Source organism: Saccoglossus kowalevskii, chromosome 9 (genome assembly GCF_978046115.1).
Source record: "Saccoglossus kowalevskii chromosome 9, keSacKowa6.1, whole genome shotgun sequence".
NCBI lineage: Eukaryota > Metazoa > Hemichordata > Enteropneusta > Harrimaniidae > Saccoglossus > Saccoglossus kowalevskii.
Window position 1 is genome coordinate 11,944,406 of NC_140649.1, and position 20,477 is coordinate 11,964,882.

General features: G+C 35.2%; 1 protein-coding gene across 1 annotated transcript in view; it reads left to right on the forward strand.

Moving 5' to 3' along the window:
- LOC100370730 (multiple PDZ domain protein-like) overlaps nucleotides 1-20,477 on the forward strand; it is a 203,125-nt gene that overhangs the window by 6,266 nt on the left and 176,382 nt on the right. Inside the window, exons 7-17 of the mRNA XM_085503929.1 lie at nucleotides 317-416; nucleotides 1,035-1,126; nucleotides 1,614-1,794; nucleotides 2,529-2,594; nucleotides 3,599-3,781; nucleotides 4,446-4,525; nucleotides 8,019-8,192; nucleotides 9,203-9,598; nucleotides 10,388-10,624; nucleotides 11,205-12,800; nucleotides 14,108-14,405. Coding sequence (XP_085360055.1) covers nucleotides 317-416; nucleotides 1,035-1,126; nucleotides 1,614-1,794; nucleotides 2,529-2,594; nucleotides 3,599-3,781; nucleotides 4,446-4,525; nucleotides 8,019-8,192; nucleotides 9,203-9,598; nucleotides 10,388-10,624; nucleotides 11,205-12,800; nucleotides 14,108-14,405 — 3,403 coding nt within the window. The remainder of the gene's footprint in view (nucleotides 1-316; nucleotides 417-1,034; nucleotides 1,127-1,613; nucleotides 1,795-2,528; nucleotides 2,595-3,598; nucleotides 3,782-4,445; nucleotides 4,526-8,018; nucleotides 8,193-9,202; nucleotides 9,599-10,387; nucleotides 10,625-11,204; nucleotides 12,801-14,107; nucleotides 14,406-20,477) is intronic.

Below are 20,477 nucleotides of genomic sequence, written 5' to 3' on the forward strand. Positions count from 1 at the left end.
TCAGGAAAGAAAAAATGAAGGAAGAATACAATGTATGCCTATTTATATTGATTCTTTTCTTCAAGGTTGTACTCTGAGATTATTCTTATACAATGTGATAGAGCTATTGGGGTCTTGAGACTACATGTAGTATGTAAAATATTTGATGGTAGAAATATTCTCAAATTGCAGGAAAATAATTACAGATCACAATTGGTAAAATGTTATGAGGCTAGAGAGCGAGCATTTTCTCGCTCTAGTCTCGCACATTTTACAAATATTGACTTTAAAGTTGATGTACAACATAAAAGTTTAATTTTTGTTTGTGTGTCTATAGACAACTGATTTAGATGTGGAAGTCTTTGAAGTGGAATTGGTGAAAGACTCCATGGGTTTAGGAATCACCATTGCTGGTTACGTTGGACAAGGTATAAGTGGTAAGATTCCCTCTGCTTTTGATAGTGCATAATATCATTTTCAATTCAAGTTATTTTTGTTAGGTGGCGCCCTCTATTGTATAATGATAATCTCTTGAAGATGATAGTCTCTGGTATTATTTTAAAACATCAAATCCAATAATTGAAATCACTGTGGCATTAAAATTGTGCATACTATTTTTTTAATTAATAGCTGTTGTAATGAGTATCTTGATTAATGATTAACTCATTAAAACACTTGCACCGCATGCATATGCTGTAGAGCATGTTGAAATAGCTGCATGCAATTTTAGCGGAATTGCCTCTTGGCATGAATTAACGGAATCGTAATTTAGCTAAAGTGTTGACTATCTTCCTTTGAGAATATGCTTTCTGTTAAATTAGCTACATCTTGAATTAGCGAAATCACAGATTACCCAGTAGTTAAATTAGCTGAAATAACATGCTTGCTAAATAGGCATGTTTTACAGTAATCACAGTCCCTCTATAATGATTTGATAATTTGTAGCAGTCAAAATAATGACTGTAGCAATGTCAGACCAGTGTGGTGTTAAATCAAAAACACTGTGGTGGAACCTTTGAAGACTTGCTAAAATCTGTTCATACATGTACTTGCAGGAGATGTGTCTGGAATATTTGTGAAAAGTGTAGCCAAAGACAGTACTGCAGATAGAAGTGGAAAAGTTAAAGTTCATGATCAGATCATTGAGGTGAGTAAATTCATTTTTTTATTGAAGTGGTTCCATTGATTAGCATGTTCACCTCACATCATGGAAGGTACTGGCTTTGATTTCCCAAATCAGTTGTTTACACAGCTGTATATATCCGAGTACAGTCTGCCCTGCCTTCCAAACACATGATATTAAATTTGGGACTCTGCTTTGCAAGTATGAATTCACCGGGAGAGACAGCAGTGACTTAGTGCCTGGAAATGTTGCTTGGCACAAAAATGTATGTATGACTTGTCATAATTAGTCAGTCAAATTTGGGGGCATTTCAGAAGTGGTGGGTGCTTAATTAAACTTGAACCCAAATCATACAAAGGCAGGGTTAACAATTGATCAGACATGGACGCTAATTCAGTTGTAGATTGTACAGGTTGCTGACGTTGGAACCCTCTTGTAATGTATATCTATTTTTGAATACAATTGTTAATCACAATGTCTTGTTTATCTGTACATGCCTTGTTGATTTCAGGTTGATGGGACTAGTCTGGATGGATATGATAACAAGGAAGCAGTGGATGTGTTAAGACATACCGGAACTGTTGTAAAACTAAAACTTGCGAGATACAATGCAGGTAGCATTGTTCAACCATCACCTGTAGAACAGCCGCCACAGCCATCACCACCACCACCATCATCAGAATCACAATATGGTAAGTTCTCTTACCAGTGTGCCCTTGAACAGGACTTGATTTTTGTCAGGATCTCAGATCAAAATATAATCCCATAAACCATGCTTGGTTAACTATTGCTTGAGAACAATGCATTCAAGATAAAAATGAAGACTGTTTGTAGGTGACTTTTGAAGTCGCACTCTAAAATGTTCTGGCTACTGATTTCTTTCGGTATTACACTGTTTTTGTAAAGGTAATGTAAATTGCACTTGACCCAATCACACATGATTTTTAAAATATATATTGTCTGTTGTCATTGACATACATTTGTACTAGGGAATGAGCATAATGAGTTGCACCACTAAAAAAAACTCATCATTTCAGCTTGGAGGGCACACTGCCTCGTACATTACACAAGTTCAGTATAATTACTTGAATGCTTATACCAAGATATCCATGATTATTATCCCTTTGGTTACAAAATAAATTTGTATCTATTTTTGTTTCCACAATTTGTCATCAAGACTTTTAACCAATCAGATTTCAACAAATTATAATACACAAACATGTATTAAATTATGGCATTCAAAGGTTCAAACACATTTTTATTTTGATAATTTGTTTATTTTAGGTTTTCTAAAATAATGTAACTGTTTTGAAAATGAAATAATTACAAAATTGTGAGTCAAATAGTAGTCTAGACGCAGTTTGGGTGGTGCACTGTGTTCAACATAAGACGTCACTTCTTACTTGTATCCCACTTTACATTTCAGAAACTTTTCCCCCAGTCTATCAAGATACTGATATTGTGGCTGTGGCATCATCATTCATTGATGAAGGTATGTTACTTTCTAGTTGCATGTGAAGTTTGAGATTTCAAGAAGTTAAAATAAAAAATGTAATATATTGCCACTTATTGCACTACATTATGGGTTTAATACATCAACCATTACCCAACACTGAGGGCGCTGTTTCTATTTTATATGCATAATGAATAGAGTAAAGGGAGAGTAGAAAATCAAACAGGCGGTGCACTGTGGTCATCGCCGCAGTGATAAATGTTCTATTTATTTGCCTGAGCCTTGGAATGAAATCACAAAGCGTTCTGCAGAGAGCGACGGCGATGATCCCAGTGCACTGCCAGTTTGATTTCCTACTCTTCCCTAACACATTAGCTAGATAATCCTTGCCTAGCATTTTTGTGTTAGCAACTATTTTGCAACAGCGCCCTCAGGTCAATGTTATTTAACTTCTTCAATCCATAGAAGTAAAGCAGAATGAAAATTGTTTTGCCTGTGGTTAGCTTTAACTTCTGTTTTTAGCTGTTCAATTTGATATGCAAGTAACTTGGATGGTTCTTTCTCAGATTTGTTTGTTTCATGACAAAATCTCAAATTCTCTATTTTTGGTGAATATTTTTGTCATTTTTGGTAAAAAGTGATATTTTCGTCTTCTTGTTAAAAACCGCAAGTCCAATTGCTTTGATATTACATATATAGATGATACATGTGGACCTTTCTCAGATTTGTTCATTTCGTGTTGATATCTTAAATTCTCTAATTTTGGAGAATATTTTTGTAATTTTTAGTAAAAAGTGATATTTTTGACCTTTTGTTAAAAACCGCAAGTCTGATTGCTTTGATATTACATATAGGTACTACATGTGGACCTCACCCAGATTGTTCATTTTCTAATGATATCTTCAGTTCTTTATTTGAAACGTGCATTGCTAACAGCGGAGCTATCTCAGCCGTCAGGCTGTTTGTTTGTTGTATTATGGTGGCTTTTCATTTAACCAAACGTAGCTTCTTTTTCAACGCCATTTTCCCTTTGTCTTGTGCAGAACCACAAGGTCCACCAGCTGCATATTTGGTCGCTGGTTCTGATGATAGTGATGAGGATGATATGTTGGCTGGTTATCTTCCTCCAAGCAGTGTCTTTGTAGCACCACAGCAACAAAATCAACAACCCCCACCACCACCTTATGTTGAAGTCAATAATGCAGCCTATATGGATGATGACTATAGTAAGTATCAAACAGTAACCGGTCACTGGTAGCATAGTGGTTGTCGGTCGCATCAGACTCATGATCGGTAGACCCAAGTTCAAATCCTACCTTAGGCTGAACATCAAAAGGGTCGAGCCCTACCCTGGGTGAGTGTGCCACAGACTCAATGTGAAGGTCTATTCCACTGGCTGAGATTCATTCACTAACGAATGCGACTTTGGGGGAACCTTGGTTAAGGTCCGCAGGTGCTTGCGTTCGACCGAGCCTGGTTGATGCATTAAAATTTCCATTTGATAGAGATATAGCCACACAGTCCTGTCATGTAGTCCCAAACATGAATATGACTTCTGTAGCAAAATGCACTATGTGTCAGCACTAGCACTTGCAATTTGCACTTAAAAAAAAAAAGTCAGGAAAGACAACAGTGATACTCAATGTCCAGAACTGTCTCACCTGGCACAAAAACTTTATAAAAAAAATAAAATAAAAAAAAAAGTATCAAACAGTATCATTTTTTCTGTATGAGAGGTTCAAGTGGAATTGAAGTCTATTGAGCATATGGCAGTGCATTTTGAGAGAGAAATTCTAATTTTAATTATTATATGACTATCAACCAGTATAAGAATAAAATCAGGCAACCAATGCATGTATAAATTTAATCTTGTTTGTGATTTATTTGCAGCAAGTGATTTATCTCCTCAAGCTGAAGAAGCAATCAAAGCACATTGGATGAATATTCTTGGACCAGATGCTGAGGTCGAGGTAATTATATGCATATATGCTAATCTCTTGGCAGTCTAAAGATTTTTATTTGTTGTACATGAATATACTCTTAATGATATGACTTGCATTATTTTCTTAGCTTAGGCCAGACTTTTATTATCCCTTGTTTCGCGAACCCGCCGAATGATCAGGAGTCGAAAATGATATAAAGATAAAATTTTATTTCAGCAAATTTCTTGCGCCCGCCAAATTGTAAGTGCAAAAAATTACTAAAAAAAAAATTTTTTTATCTTTATTTTTTTTCCGCCTGCCGCATAACAAATCCAAGTTGCATTTTCGTGGGAGTATCATGATCAAAGTACCAAAGTCTCGCGCAGATGAGAAACAATGAATAAAAAAGGTCTGGCCTTATTTAGTAATACTTTATCATTTCAACCTGGTTTGGCCAACTTCTTCATAGTTGGGGAAAATCCATTCACCTATAAAAGTTCAATCCTTGACATTTAGCAAGCTTTAATGCCAGAAATGCCAGATCCTAAAATGTGTGCAAATTAATAGTTTACATTTATGTATATACAGAAAGAAAACTGTGGCAAAATCTAATCTGCATATGAAAGAACTATATTACTATTTTGCCTTAAAAAAAAATAAAAAAACTATGATGATTTTCGATCTATGTAGTACTGTAAAATCTGTATTAGAAGCTGCGGCTTCTATTAAAATAGTACAGTACAACAGAGAGAATGTGGTTTCTATTAAAGCATCTACACATATGAGAAATGATGAATTTTTGGTTTTCAATTATTCAAAAAGAATGGGTGCAACTTCTATTAAGGATGCGTCTTCTAATACAGATTTTACGGTAACAAAAGTGTGTAGTTACAGAAATGTACTCACAGCTAGGAACAAATTGGTCACATGACCAAGAGTGGTATATTAAATACTGTAACAGTGTTTTGTTTAATGATTTTTGTGGCCCAATCCAATATGTAATCATCTCAGTACAATATGGAAAAATATTTAAAAAAAATGGGAAGATGGAATTGGAATCAATCCAGTATATTAAATCATAATCCCTTTATCTGCTTACTATTAAATATAATATCAGTTGGTGCATCTTAACACAAATATTAATCCAGATAATACTTCGTTGTTATATTGTATTATTAATGCAATTAAAAATGTGCATCTACCACTCAAAAATAAATTAAAAAATACCATAACAATATCTTACGTCATCTATCATCTACTAGTACATGTATATGTATTAGTTTCCTGAGATTTTTAAAGTCACTCCTAAATTGTGTTGTGTAATAAATAATAAAACATTATACATTAAGATTGAGATAACTTGAGATATTCAATTTTTAACACATGAAATTTTAAACTATCTCACGTGTAAATAATCAATGTAATGAATCTGTTACATTTTTCTTGAGGTTATTTTTTTTTCGTCCTACGAGTATAGGTAGATAAAATATTGAGCAATCTCCATGGTTTGTGAATAATTTATATTATATTTATCATTCCCCCAAGTGATTTGATCTTCTCATATACCCACATTGAAAAGATAAGATAATATAGAGAAGAAATCATTTATAAAACTGTCCAATTTTGTATTGGAAACTCTACTGCAGGTTTGGAAATATGTATATTTGTTTATTTATGTGCGAGTCTACTATATATCTGTGTTTATAGATTCAAAAACAATAATTGACTTAAACTTTTTTCACATGATATTGTGATTAGTTAATTCAAGCGTAATTTATTCCTTATACCTCTCCATATTTCTTGATTAAAACTTGACGGCGAACTGTAAAACATGTCTTTTTCGCAAGCATGTATTTTTAGTGAATTTAGCGAACTAATTCACTAATTGAAGATGTCGCTAAGGAGTTCATTATAAAATCACAGTTTTGATATCACAGAGGTGATAACTGCACATTTGTTCTGGCAGGCGACAGACAAGTATTGTGAAAACAGGAAATCAACAAAGATGAGAGAGATTCGCTAAATCAACATTTCGCTATTATGTCATTTTACCACAATTCACTAAAATAGTACGTCGCTTTTTCAACATGTTTTACAGTATTCAGCATGTGAAAAAATAAAAAAATACTCTGCAGAGTAAAACTGAAAGTTAATCATTGAGTCTAATCATGTATGACTAGATGAGTTTTTAATTTCCGTGAAAGAGTATGGCATTTTATCACCTCTGGTAATTTGTTTCCGTAGCTTTTTTGCTGCAGCATGACAGACAAAAGGCATAATTTGAATGTCTGCAATGCCTGAGACTTAGATGTGTGAAATTTCTAATCCCATTCATTTCAGAGTATGCCATGTTGTGAAGTGTGAAATTAGTTTAATCATAGACATGTAGTCGTTAGAAAACATGTTAAGGTTTAATGCTGGAATCTTATTTGAATCTTCTATTGAAGCTTGTTGTACTAGGGTGCATGTAGTTAACATTATGTTTTATACGGGGTCGGCTTTTCACAATCTTCTGTGAACAATTTGAACAAATTAGATTGCAAATTCATCTTAATTTTTACCTTACTTCCTTTGCATACATTTGCATAAAAACTGGATCTTTCAATTATTACATTGCATACCCCTATTTATTGAAATTCCTGCCCAATGAGCATATTATTTTATGTACATTGTACATGTTACCTCATCCAAACTGATTATTAATTTCAATTAGTTTCTTTGACACCTGATTTATGGATGTTTATGTGAAATTGTAGATAATGTCATGGTCCTCATGCTTTTATTATTATGGGCTCATTTCATGAATGGAATAATGAAAATAAAAAAAAAGTTTGAAAAGTTGTGGAAAATAGCCCAAAAAATTATCTGAAATGGTGTAGAAAATAGTAAAGATTTCCATTTTTACAGTGGTTTCTATTGTGAGAATAATTCTTTATATTGTATTTATCTAAAACATCCGCTACTGCAAAAGATTGCCCATGGGTGTAATAAAAATGGGTGTAATAAAAATTACATATAATTTATTGAGTTTCCAAATAATAGTTTTCCATGATATATACCGTACAATGAGGGATATATAAACTGCATATTCTATATGTGCAGTAACATGCTCTGTAATGCAAAATATGAATTTGGCTACCCTAGCCAGGTGTGGATTTCATGTTCACATTTGTTTTGCCTGATGTAACAGTACCAGGATTTTACATCATTTTTTAGATGTGGGGGTCATTGGGATCCCTTGTCTGAAAATTTTGGGGTCATAATTGCAAATTTGAGGATCATACACAAATCAAGAAATTGATATCTGTTTAATATGGAAAACAATACAATGTAGAGTTAATGAGATGATTTGATTTCAATGGAGAAGTACCAGTATGAAAAAACATCTCATCTAAGTTTTATCCAGGTCTTTATTCATACAACAATGTCTGTGTACATAAACTACATTCTGCCGGCTGCACCTTGAGCAAACATTCTGGCTGCTTCTAGGAAGTCGAACTTATCTATGACAGGACGAGTACATGAATATTTTTCTTCTCAGGTTGCCCAGATAAGTAAGTTCCATCAAGGGGGAGGTTTAGGAATAAGTCTTGAAGGTACTGTTGATATTGAAGATGGAGAGGAGGTCAGACCGCATCATTACATCAGATCAATACTGCCTGATGGACCTGTAGGACAGAATGGAAAACTCAAAAGTGGTGATGAACTTCTGGAGGTAACTTCAATTGTCTATATTCTGCTCAGTAGACATTAATAAGAAAACAAATTATAGATGAAGGAGGTGGGGTTGTTTTATCATCTATTATTATCCAGCTACTGTGAAATACTTTATTTTAGCTGAAAAGGCATTTTGGGTGTTTTGTATGGAATTTATTTTCACTGATTTTTGATGAGTTGAATTTGAAATATAGGAAAAAAAGTATATTCGCTGGATTTTATTTTCACGGAATCATCCTTTCAGCGAAAATAGCAAAAATAAATTCCAAGCGAAAATAAAGTATTCTACAGTATTAGCATTTGAAACTTAACGATAATTTTATTTTGGCATCCATATTTAATTTATTTTTTTACCAAACCTCTAACTCAAATGGGACTACTCCAGGGTTCCTTAAAGCGAATATTGAAACACAATCGGAAAACGACAGCAATCAGAGCCAAATTTGAATTTGAATCTACATGTATCATATTTATAAAAAATTACCATAAACATCCTCCATGAGTAATCAGAAATTACCATTGCAGTAGGCCATCAACACAAATGTTTACATTTACAAAAAATGGCAGAATTACAACTATTTAATTGCAGATCACATCTGTTTGAATGTACATGTATTTTGTCTTTGAATCCAATATCAATGATATAAGTGACAATAATTAACTGGAATATTGCATGAGTTGCCATGACAACAAAAGTTACTGTTTGATCTTAAAAGTATTGTTTTCAAACTCTTGATTCAGCTTGTTATTATCATACATAGACCACCAGAAAACTGAGTAAGAGTTTTGTGCAACCAACCATACACTGGTTCAACTAATGAATTTTATGCTATATTTGGCTTCAATACAATGTAGTGCAATGTTTAGTTTAATGCTACTGTGAAAATTCATTCTACCATACATGTATGAAATAACTCTTTTTGTCACAGTTGTCATACAGCGGATTTGAAATGTATTTCTATGGGATTCATATCAAATATATTCCCGAATATCTGTCTGTTATTGTAGGTGAATGGAACCCAGCTACTGGGACTCCACCACGTTGATGTGATCGGCATCTTAAAAGAACTACCCATGTGCGTGAGAATTGTCGTAGGACGTCATGGACATCCACTTTTCCCAGACAGAGGACTAACAGCTGAATCACAGAAGATAGAGAACAGTCCCATGCTGGCTCAGCTGACTGCTAGCGAGCCAAACCTTTTCGGTGTCCAAAGTGGCGGCGGTGACGCTAGTGAAGGCCTGGCCAAGGCTCATTCTGAATCTACTTTACTGGTACAAGATGAAAAACCTGCAAGAATATTAGACACTTCATCTGGATTAGCAATGTGGAGTGATGCACCAACTGAGATTATACTGATTAAGGCTGATAGAGGATTAGGATTTAGTATATTGGATTACCAGGTACATTTAATAATATTTACACATGTATTTCATCAGCTGATGTGAAATTCTGCTTTGGTTGAAATTTTAGGCATTTTGACGCCCCTCCCTTCCCAAAAGGTTTTCGTTCTGGTCCCTGACAAGGGTTAACATACATTTCAGATAACAGTACATACAGAAATAATTTATTTCCACATTACAGAAAAGTACAAAAAAAATGTTTTCATGATAGACTATTTACTGAAAACATTTAATGTTCACTCCCAAGCTAAAAAAATGACATGTAACACTTCAAAACTGTACCCTGTATAAATTAGAAACCTTTCTCAAATGAATACTATTTTTCAGTCAGTATTCTGAGTCTATAAACCTTTTCTAAAAAAAACAACAAATAAACAATTTTGAGAATCAGGTTGGTTTACAGGTTTTATTGTGTACAAGTCCTCATTCTGTATTCCTCATCTGGTCAAGTCAATGTAAAAGTACATTGTAAGGTGAAACAAAACCCCTTTGTAAAAAAACAAAAAACTGTTCCTTTGGTGATTTCACTCTGTATGAACAGGAACCTGTCTCGAACTGAACAATATTTTTCAGTTAGTATTCCAAGTCTATGACCTCCCTCCAAAAAAACAAACACACAAAACAAAACAAAAACAATTTTGACAACCCATTACTGTTTGGTTTAGACAGGTTTTATTATGTACAAGACCTCATCTAGATTCCTTGTCTAGTCAAGTCAATGTATAACCCCTTTGTAAACAAGGCAGTTCCTTTGGTGATTTCACTGCAGTGTTTTATTTGAACTTGTAGGATCCAATGAACCCAGAAGAGACGGTGATTGTGATTCGTAGTCTTGTTCCTGGTGGAGTTGCTGACCAAGATAGTCGTTTAATACCAGGTGATAGACTAGTCTATGTTAATGATACACATCTTGATAACTGTACATTAGAGAAGGCTGTACAGGCTTTGAAAGGTGCACCACAGGGACCTGTGAGAATAGGTGTAGCTAAACCATTAGCATTATCAGAGTCTGCACACAGAGATGAGGTAAGGCTTAACTTACATGATTATACATACCGTTTCCAACTCATTGCCATTTTCTTTTCTTTTTTAAATTTTAGATTTGTATTTAAAAACTAAATCCTTATTGCAATGCTGTCTATAGCATTAAATATGCGTTATGTATTCTGGCAGCATTTTGCATCTATGGACTAGGATACTGTAAAACCATTTATTTTCACTGACATTTAATTTCACTACTGTTTTGAGCATATTCACAATTAAGTTCACAAATAAGTATACAATGAGATTTATTGTTATTAAATTTATTGAAATTAAAACCCAGTGATAATTAATGCATTACAGCATGATAAATTACCATGGTACATATTGATATTTCATATTAAGCGTAGCAATAGGTGCGATGAACATTGTTAATCTGTGCGTGCTTGAATATTATGCGGTCATGCTGGACAACGGTACTGTTCGTAATCAGACTGCTGAGAGCCTGCTTGTTTTCTTTCTGCTGAAATCTGCCTTTATGAAATTATCGTGAAATTTAAGTTTGTTTTAAGAAATGTTTGTGGGCAAGAATTATATTAATTTATTTTGTTTGTTAATTTTATAGGTTTCATCATCCATTAAAGAACTTCAGATGCAAGAAATATCTCTTGATCAATTAGAAGATGATGAAATTAAACAGATTCAGGATTCCTCTTCTTCATCCTCTTCTTCATCTAAATCTGAGGAAGATAACGAACTAGAAAGACTGGAAGCTGCAAGAAAGGAAGCTATGGCTGCTATGAATCTGTTTGCTGTAACTACCGGTAAAGAAGAACCCCAACGCCCACCGTCACCTAAAATGGATGAAAAACATGATGACGAAGAAAGAATTGAAACTGTGAGAAGAGAAGCTATGCAAGCAATGAATCAATATGCAGTGACTACTGGTAAGGATCCCACCCCTCAGACAGAAACACCTCACTTCAGAGCTCCACCACCACTCTTTGACTCCTCATCAGAAGACTTAGATGTTGATGATGTTGAAGTAGAGCGGGAGAAAACCAAGTCAGATGAAGAAAAAGAGAAAATCGAAACTGTGAGACGGGAGGCAATGGCAGCTATGAATATGTATGCAACAACAACGGGACAAAAAGCAGCTGAGCAACCAGTGGAAAAGTTAAAGACACCTTCCCCACCTCCGGAACCTCAATCGTTCACACCGATTCCTCCTCCCAGACCACAGCAATCTGATGAACAGAAAGAAAGACTGGAAGCTGCCAGGAGAGAAGCCATGGTGGCTATGAATAGCTATGCCATGGAAACTGGTCAGAAAACACAAGAAATAAGACCAGTTTCTCCTAAATTGGAGCCTAAACAACTACATGTCAGGCAACCTTCTCCTGAACCAGAACCAGTTGAAGATAACACCGAAGAAGAGAAACGTTTAGAAGCGATGAGAGTTGAGGAGGTGATGGCCTTGAATGCATTTGCAATAGCATCAGTTCAAGAACCACAAGAAATGGAGATTGTGGCCGCGACACCAGTGATGATTGAGGTAAAAAGAAATCAACCAGAACCGGTTGAGTTCAGAGAATATAAAGAGCAGTCACTGCATGTCGAGTCAGTTCCTGCACAGGTTGCACAGGAAACCTATGAAGTTGCCTCCAGTCACTCTAGCACATCGTATAGCGAGAGCGAAAGCGAGAGTGACGACGAGGAGCTAGATGAGAGAATAGAACAAGTATCTGTGAAAGCTTTCGAGGAGTCAGTTGTTAGGGAAACTGTTGAAATTGTTTCCCAGTCCTCTTCATCTTCTGAAGTTGATGATGAGGTTCAAGTTTCAATTGTTGTTGCTACACACACTCCAGTCCCTGACATAATAGATGACGTTTACCAAGTGCATGCAGATGAGGATAGTGTGCATGATCATATCATTACTAACGGTGTGCATGATAGTAGCGAAGTATCATCCGTATCATCGGGGACATCCCATACATCCTACTCTGAATCGGATGGAGAATTACAGGTGGAGGCAATGCATGCATCTGTCAGTTCAGATGATGCCGAAACTCCAATGCATGCGTTAGAACAGCCTTTTAGCCACGATGTAGCCATTCACAGTGTCAGCCCGGTGGATAATTTGCATGCTGAGGGTGATTATGAAAGTCCCGATGAACATTTATACTCACATCCAGATCACTTAACTTATCCCAGCATTCAGGTGGGTGAACACAGATTGCCAATCATTCATTATTAATCTCTTCACTATCTTTAATACTGTTACCTCCTCCATGAAATACTGTAAACATCTGACACAAATACTGTATAAATCCTTTATATTTTTTACTAGAATGGATCTTAAATGCAAATGGCCTCTGTGATTGCGTTGAGAACGAGAGAGCCGCAAAACTTGTTTTTGTCCCTCAAATTGTGTTCCATTTTCTTCCATCATCACATCTAACTGTTCCCAGTACCCTGATTACCGGTATATAGGTCAGGGGATCAGTGAATACGATAATGGAAGAGAATTGAAGACTATTTGATGTTCAAAAACAATTGTCATTTGTATCTAAGGTCTATTGTTTCATAATTTTAATGTGTATGTGTTTTGCAATTTGATAATGCTGTTCACACAGACTGCCTTCAATGACTGTTGAGAGAACAACATTTTTGTGATTTTGCCTTCTTTATAAGTGGTTTACAGTAATCTTGTTCATTTCCATGTAAAATTAAAAGAAAAAAATAGATTTTTAAATAAAAATGCATGACCTTCACATGAAAATTTAACTGCCTGTTTGGTGCATTATTAAATTTAATAGATTCAAAAATACTAATAATTCACTGAAAAGCTGAAAGTACAAATATAGCATATACCGGTACTTCTGATAATTATTATGTGCTATCGATACTTGTCACCATTTTGCTCAGTTCAGGGTTTTCATCACCAAGTGGTTAGATCAGAAATTATTGTATTGCAAAGTATGTAATTTGTCTGCATGTGCAAGTGTGCAGACACATCAACCCCCCATCACACGTTGCTCAAACTTCTTGCTGTAATGTCAGTGTTGTGATGCTTTCTTTGCAGTATCCGTGTTAACACCAGTAACCTCATGTACATAAATGTGCATAATTATTTGGTCTATCACAAGCTTATCTCCAATATGAATATGCATAAATCCAAAATTGCATTCATGGTATACTTAGTTTGACCTTGGACACACTTCTGTCATTTTTATTAGGGCATGTGCAACTAATGAAGCAAATGTAATACCTGCATGGATGTCAACATGTTTTCTCGTTGTACATGTAGTGATGTCTACAGGATATTGTTTTCTGCTGATATATATATTTGTGGACTGATGTTTACTTGTTGACAACTGTGCAAATGTTTTACACTTGGTATTGTCTTCATCCTTGTTGAGGGATCTTTGCTTGTTGACATTGACAAACGTACTCATAATTCTTGACTGAAATTTTGTGTGCATGCAACTGACTTTTAGACGTATTATTAACATGAATCTGTTACAGAGCGACTCTGATGAAGAAGTAGAATTTCCACCATTACCAGCAGGCCCCCCGCCACCACTCCCTTTCCAACCACCACCTACAGAGGAGGAGGAAGAGATAGTACCTTACTTCAGTGAATCTCAATCGGATGCGTCTATGACGCCATCGTTTGCCGTGGCAGCCCTGGATATGCAGGATGATGGTTCCACTGGGTCGAGTCCTATGAGTTCTCCAGGAATGCTGGATAGGAAAGCAGTTGTTGTACTTCCATGCATTCTGGAAAAGACAGTTAGATTAAACAAAGGAAATGCTGGATTAGGTAAGCATGTAATAAATTATTTATTTTATAACCATTGCACAATAATCACAACATGCATATTAAGATACACTGATTTATTTGCATTATAATAATGATTAATTCATGTGCAATATATACAAGTCTTACAGTACTATACCCAGCAACTTTTCAGAGAGCTGTTGTACATTATGTATAAATTGCAAAGCAAATTAATTTGGATAAGTTGCACAATATTTCAGTGCATTACAATGTGTCTTCTTAGTAGTGTTTTGTTGACTGTTCTTAGTTCCCATAACATTCAATTGTCCATATTTGGACATTGTGTTATATCATACTATGCATTATCAAGGGGTAGAGTACTTATCCACCTTGCGTAATGTTTTGACATTAAATTTAATAATGAAAAATCATGCAACTATACCAATATTGCAAGGGGTTGTGATAAAAAAAATAGAAGCCCATTACCGGTAATACAAATTCAAACAAATCAACTTTAAACATTGATCGACTCTGTGTTGTATTTTGTGTTTCAGCGTAATCACCAACTGGCACACCAGTCAGGTTTCGGGCATAAAACAAGCCAAAATAAGCAATAACACAGCTGATTATAAACACCAAACTCATGTCATAATAACAATAATGAACCATCCACAATGCCATATAGGATTCATGGTGGTACATGTACAAATGTACGCTCACATAGTCTAGGTTAGGCTCCTCATCTGTAATGCCACTGTGGATTGTTTGTTAAACTAGAATTTGATTTATTGACTGCGATGAATGACCTTTACTATTTCACAACATTTTGTGTGGCAAAGAACAGACTACATTAACTGAAAATTTTGTGGATGGTACCTGAACCTGACTTCGGTTCTCAAAGGGATAACCACACTTCCAATAATTAACACTACTTATTCCTCACTATATTATTTTCATGTTTGTATATGTGATGTTTTCTTTCAGTTTATGAGATTTTTACCTCACATACACACATACATACTATAAAATACTTTATTTTAGCTGGAATTAATTTTCGCTGAAAAGATTTTTTTGGTGTTTCGTATGGAATTTATTTTCACTGATTTTTAACGAGTTGAATGTAAAATATAGGAAAAAAAGTATCTTTGCTGGATTTTATTTTCACTGAATCATTCCTTCAGCGAAATTATCGAAAATAAAGTATTTTACAGTACATTACTATGTAGACACTTATTTTTTTCAAACATCACATTGTTTTTGTTGTTTGTTTTGTTTTGCCATATATTTAGGACTCACCATCCAGAGTTCTCAAGGTAATCAAAGTTAACGGTTATGATCTGATTGACCTGCATTATATATATATATCGTATTAACACTTTTATTATCTGCAATGTTCTCCCATGCAGCTTTCATTTTCCTGCTGTTCACATTATACTCTGCATGATTTGAAAACTCCTTATAAAGTCATCTCTTAATGGTCTTTCACTGAGCTGCGTGTGCCAACAACACTTTCTCCGAAGCTCTGTTTATCAACACGTTTTGAAATCATAAATAAATATTGTCGCTAACAACTTTTTTGAGTAGATCATAGGTTGCCAATAATGTCACTCCAAACACTGTGTGTGTAGTATACATTTTAGGTTTGTGTACGTAGCCAGCAATGGTATGTTCACTACTTGTTATGAAACACCACATGTACATTACTCTTAGACTACCATTTACAAAAGTGTCTGTATAGTTACTGAACTGTGTATATATAATTATTCTGGTATCATCCTCCTGTAAAAGGACTAACTCCTCCTTCAACCAAGTAGAGATATTTTTGCAATGTCAAGCGGTTGCGCAAATAGTAAAAGTTTGCTGGCTCTTCCCAGCTCGTCAAGTTGAGATGTTTAGTTGACAGAAACCTTCCAGCCAGTCAAATGGAATGAGAACCTCCTAGTCAAGTATAGATATTCAGGTCACAGGGACCTCCTGGTCAGTCAAACGTAATGGGAACCCCCCTAGTCAAGTAGAGATGTTTAGGTTACAGGAACCTTCTAGCCAGTCAAATGTAATGTTAACTCCCTAGTCAAGTAGAGATGTTTAGGTTACAGGAACCTTTTAGCCAGTCAAATGTAATGTTAACTCCCTAGTCAAGTAGAGATGTTTATGTTACAGGAACCTTCTAGCCAGTCAAATGTAATGAGAACCCCTAGTTCATGTAAAAATATTTAGGTGACAACCTTCATAGCCAGTCAAAGGTAATGTTAACCCCTTAGTCAAGTAGAGATGTTTAGCTGACACGAACCTCAGACAAGCAGGGGTAACATGAGCCCCCTAATTGAGTATAGATTGTTTTTGTGATTGCAAGCCCCTAGCCAGGTGAAGGTAACATGAAACCCCCTAATTGAGTATAGATTGTTTTTGTGATTGCAAGCCCCTAGCCAGGTGAAGGTAACATGAAACCCCCTAATTGAGTATAGATTGTTTTTGTGATTGCAAGCCCCTAGCCAGGTGAAGGTAACATGAAACCCCCTAATTGAGTATAGATTGTTATTGTGATTGCAAGCCCCTAGCCAGGTGAAGGTAACATGAAACCCCCTAATTGAGTATAGATTGTTTTTGTGATTGTAAGCCCCTAGCCAGGTGAAGGTAACATGAAACCCCCTAATTGAGTATAGATTGTTTTTGTGATTGCAAGCCCCTAGCCAGGTGAAGGTAACATCAAACCCCCTAATTGAGTATAGATTGTTTTTGTGATTGCAAGCCCCTAGCCAGGTGAAGGTAACATGAAACCCCCTAATTGAGTATAGATTGTTTTTGTGATTGCAAGCCCCTAGCCAGGTGAAGTTAACATGAAACCCCCTAATTGAGTATAGATTGTTATTGTGATTGCAAGCCCCTAGCCAGGTGAAGGTAACATGAAACCCCCTAATTGAGTATAGATTGTTTTTGTGATTGCAAGCCCCTAGCCAGGTGAAGGTAACATCAAACCCCCTAATTGAGTATAGATTGTTTTTGTGATTGCAAGCCCCTAGCCAGGTGAAGGTAACATCAAACCCCCTAATTGAGTATAGATTGTTTTTGTGATTGCAAGCCCCTAGCCAGGTGAAGGTAACATGAAACCCCCTAATTGAGTATAGATTGTTTTTGTGATTGCAAGCCCCTAGCCAGGTGAAGGTAACATGAAACCCCCTAGCATGTTTTATTGTTATAGAAACCCCTCTTAGTTAGGTAAGGAGTAACAGGATTATTGTAAACAAGTAGTAGCAAGAGCTACTAGAGTAGCCATGCAGAGTATTTTTTCATGTATAATTCATATCATGTACATGTAGTTATTAGATCACATGGTTTTATAATAGGACACTAATGCAACTGAATTACTGTATTTAGACAGTAATGCAATTATTAAATATATAACAATTATATCTTCTTATATTGTATCACGGTGCTGTAATGTCTGCGCCTGACATCTAAGTTTAGAATTCTTTGTAATGCAGTCATAGGTGATATTGAATTTGATACAGAAATAGTACCTTAATGTAGTTTAAGATTTTCATCATTAAAACATTGGAGCCATTTCTCTGATGTCAATAGTCATTTTAGACAAAAGAGATGAAATTGGAAGTTGGGATTGTACGGCAACATTGTGTAATGTACTTATAGAGGGGTAAGAATAATGTGTCATAATATTGTATTTCAGTTGTTAGCAACCATTCTTGTATCCAAATATGCATTGTTATATAGCATACAAAGTTCCATCTCAGTAAATGTTTCATGGATTAACCAAAACCGCATGTATTATGTCTGTCCTAAACTTTCTTAAGTATTAAAAAATCATTATTTTCACACGATGTCAATTCTTGGTAAAGATAAAGGGATAAGGATTATCGCTGTTTTTTTTGGTTTTTCTTGAGTGTTTATTCATTTTATACAATGGTGATGGGTTGTTTTTTGAAATAATTCTCTTTTCTACCAATGAAGATAAAATGACTATACTACAGAAGTGTTGTGTTGCTGTGTGTATACATGTATGTGACCCTATCCTTTTGAACCTATTATTTGATTTAAAAATCCAAACCTTGGACCAGGTTCTGTCCAAAGTTGGTTGAAATAATTTGTTTTAATAGCTTCAATTTGTAATATGTAGCTGGTGGCTGATACATTCAAAACCATAAAATGAACATAGTATGTTTCATGCACTGAGGGCATTTTTTCAGACCAATTGTGTATTTAACAAAAGGATGTCCTCTTCTGTAAACTATTTTTGTGATGTACGTGTATGCAAACACACACGTAGCAACATAATAGATCTACCATAAATGTTTCTTTTCTCATCATGGTTTTTTTGCGCAAAAGATAGTTCTTCGACTCTATAATCAGTCTGAAGCTTCTGTATGATACAACTTTTAGTGTGTTTATTTTATTTACAAGTTTATCATTGTTAAATGAGTTTATACCAAGTCCATATTACGTTACCCACAACAGTCATATTTACCAAGCTATTACCCTTTTATTTTTTCCTCATATATACAGTATTATCTCTATTAGAAGCACATCCCCCAATAGAGATGGATGGATGGATGGATGTGGATGGATGGATGTGGATGGATGGATGGATGTGGATGGATGGATGGATGTGGATGGATGGATGGGTGTGGATGGATGGGTGTGGATGGATGTGGATGGATGGATGTGGATGGATGGATGGATGGATGTGGATGGATGTGGATGGATGTGGATGGATGGATGGATGTGGATGGATGGATGGATGTGGATGGATGGATGTGGAAGGATGGATGTGGAAGGAAGGAAGGATGTGGATGGATGGATGGATGGATGGATGGAAGGAAGGAAGGAAGGAAAACTGACAGTTGCATGTATTGTATACTCGATCATTTAAAATATTTTGATTATTATAATAAGTGTTTGCGCTACTAATAGAGAAAATATGGTATATACTTCCAGAAATTTCTAAATCCCCTGAGGACCAACTCTATACTGTCTCCATCAATGAACTCCAAAGTCAATGACTTTCAAGTGCTAATATCAGTTTGACCTAAATTGTATTACCACACTCAGTCAGTAGCTTATGAATTAAACTACTCAAGTACATACATCACATAGTGATGCACATAGTGATGAATAAAATGCATCACAGAGGGTAGTCATAGAAACAACTCTCAATTACCATTAAAGAAAAAGATGACCACTGACGTTTTCCTAGATTAAATCTTATTAGTTTAAATTTATTTTTCAAATGCTTAAATTAACTCCATAAAGATTTATCAGCAGTCTGACTATAATAGTGGCATATGTTTAATGCAAATGACTATAGCAACAAAAAATGGCAATTACATCTGTGGTAATTTTGTAGTCATTGTGTTCTTCAACTTAAATTTGAAACATGTACATACTGTGAATAGTGCAAATTGGTTTAAATTCTTAGACTAGTAGTTACTGTTAAAAAGATTATTATATTACATTTTATTAAAATTATTCATTATTATGGATTCATTATTATATTACATTACAGTTTAACTGATCAGTTCTATTAATGCATTGTATTATGCGAATAATTTGTCAATCACATAGATAATATAATTTTTCAAGACATTGGTATAAGGCAAATTTCAAAATTCACAGGAATCTTGCTAATTTGCGGATGTCGGTTTAGATGGATGGGTTTTTTTGAAGGTGGAATGATTACTGTTTTCATTTGGCAGATGGGATTAAGACAGCTGTGATAAATAGTGTGGGTTTCATATGGGTTGGATGAATAGTGTGGGTTTTAGGAGGGTGGGATCAATAGTGGGGGTTTTAGATGAGTGGAATGAATAGTGTGGGTTTTTATATGGATGGGACAAATAGTGTGGGTTTTTATATGGGTGGGATAAATAGTGTTGGTTTCATATGGGTTGGATGAATAGTGTGGGTTTTAGGAGGGTGGGATCAATAGTGTGGGTTTTATATAGATGGAATGAATAGTGTGGGTTTTATATGGGTGGGATAAATAGTGTGGGTTTTTATATGGGTGGGATAAATAGTGTGGGTTTTTATATGGGTGGGATAAATAGTGTGGGTTTTTATATGGGTGGGATAAATAGTGTGGGTTTCATATGGGTGGGATAA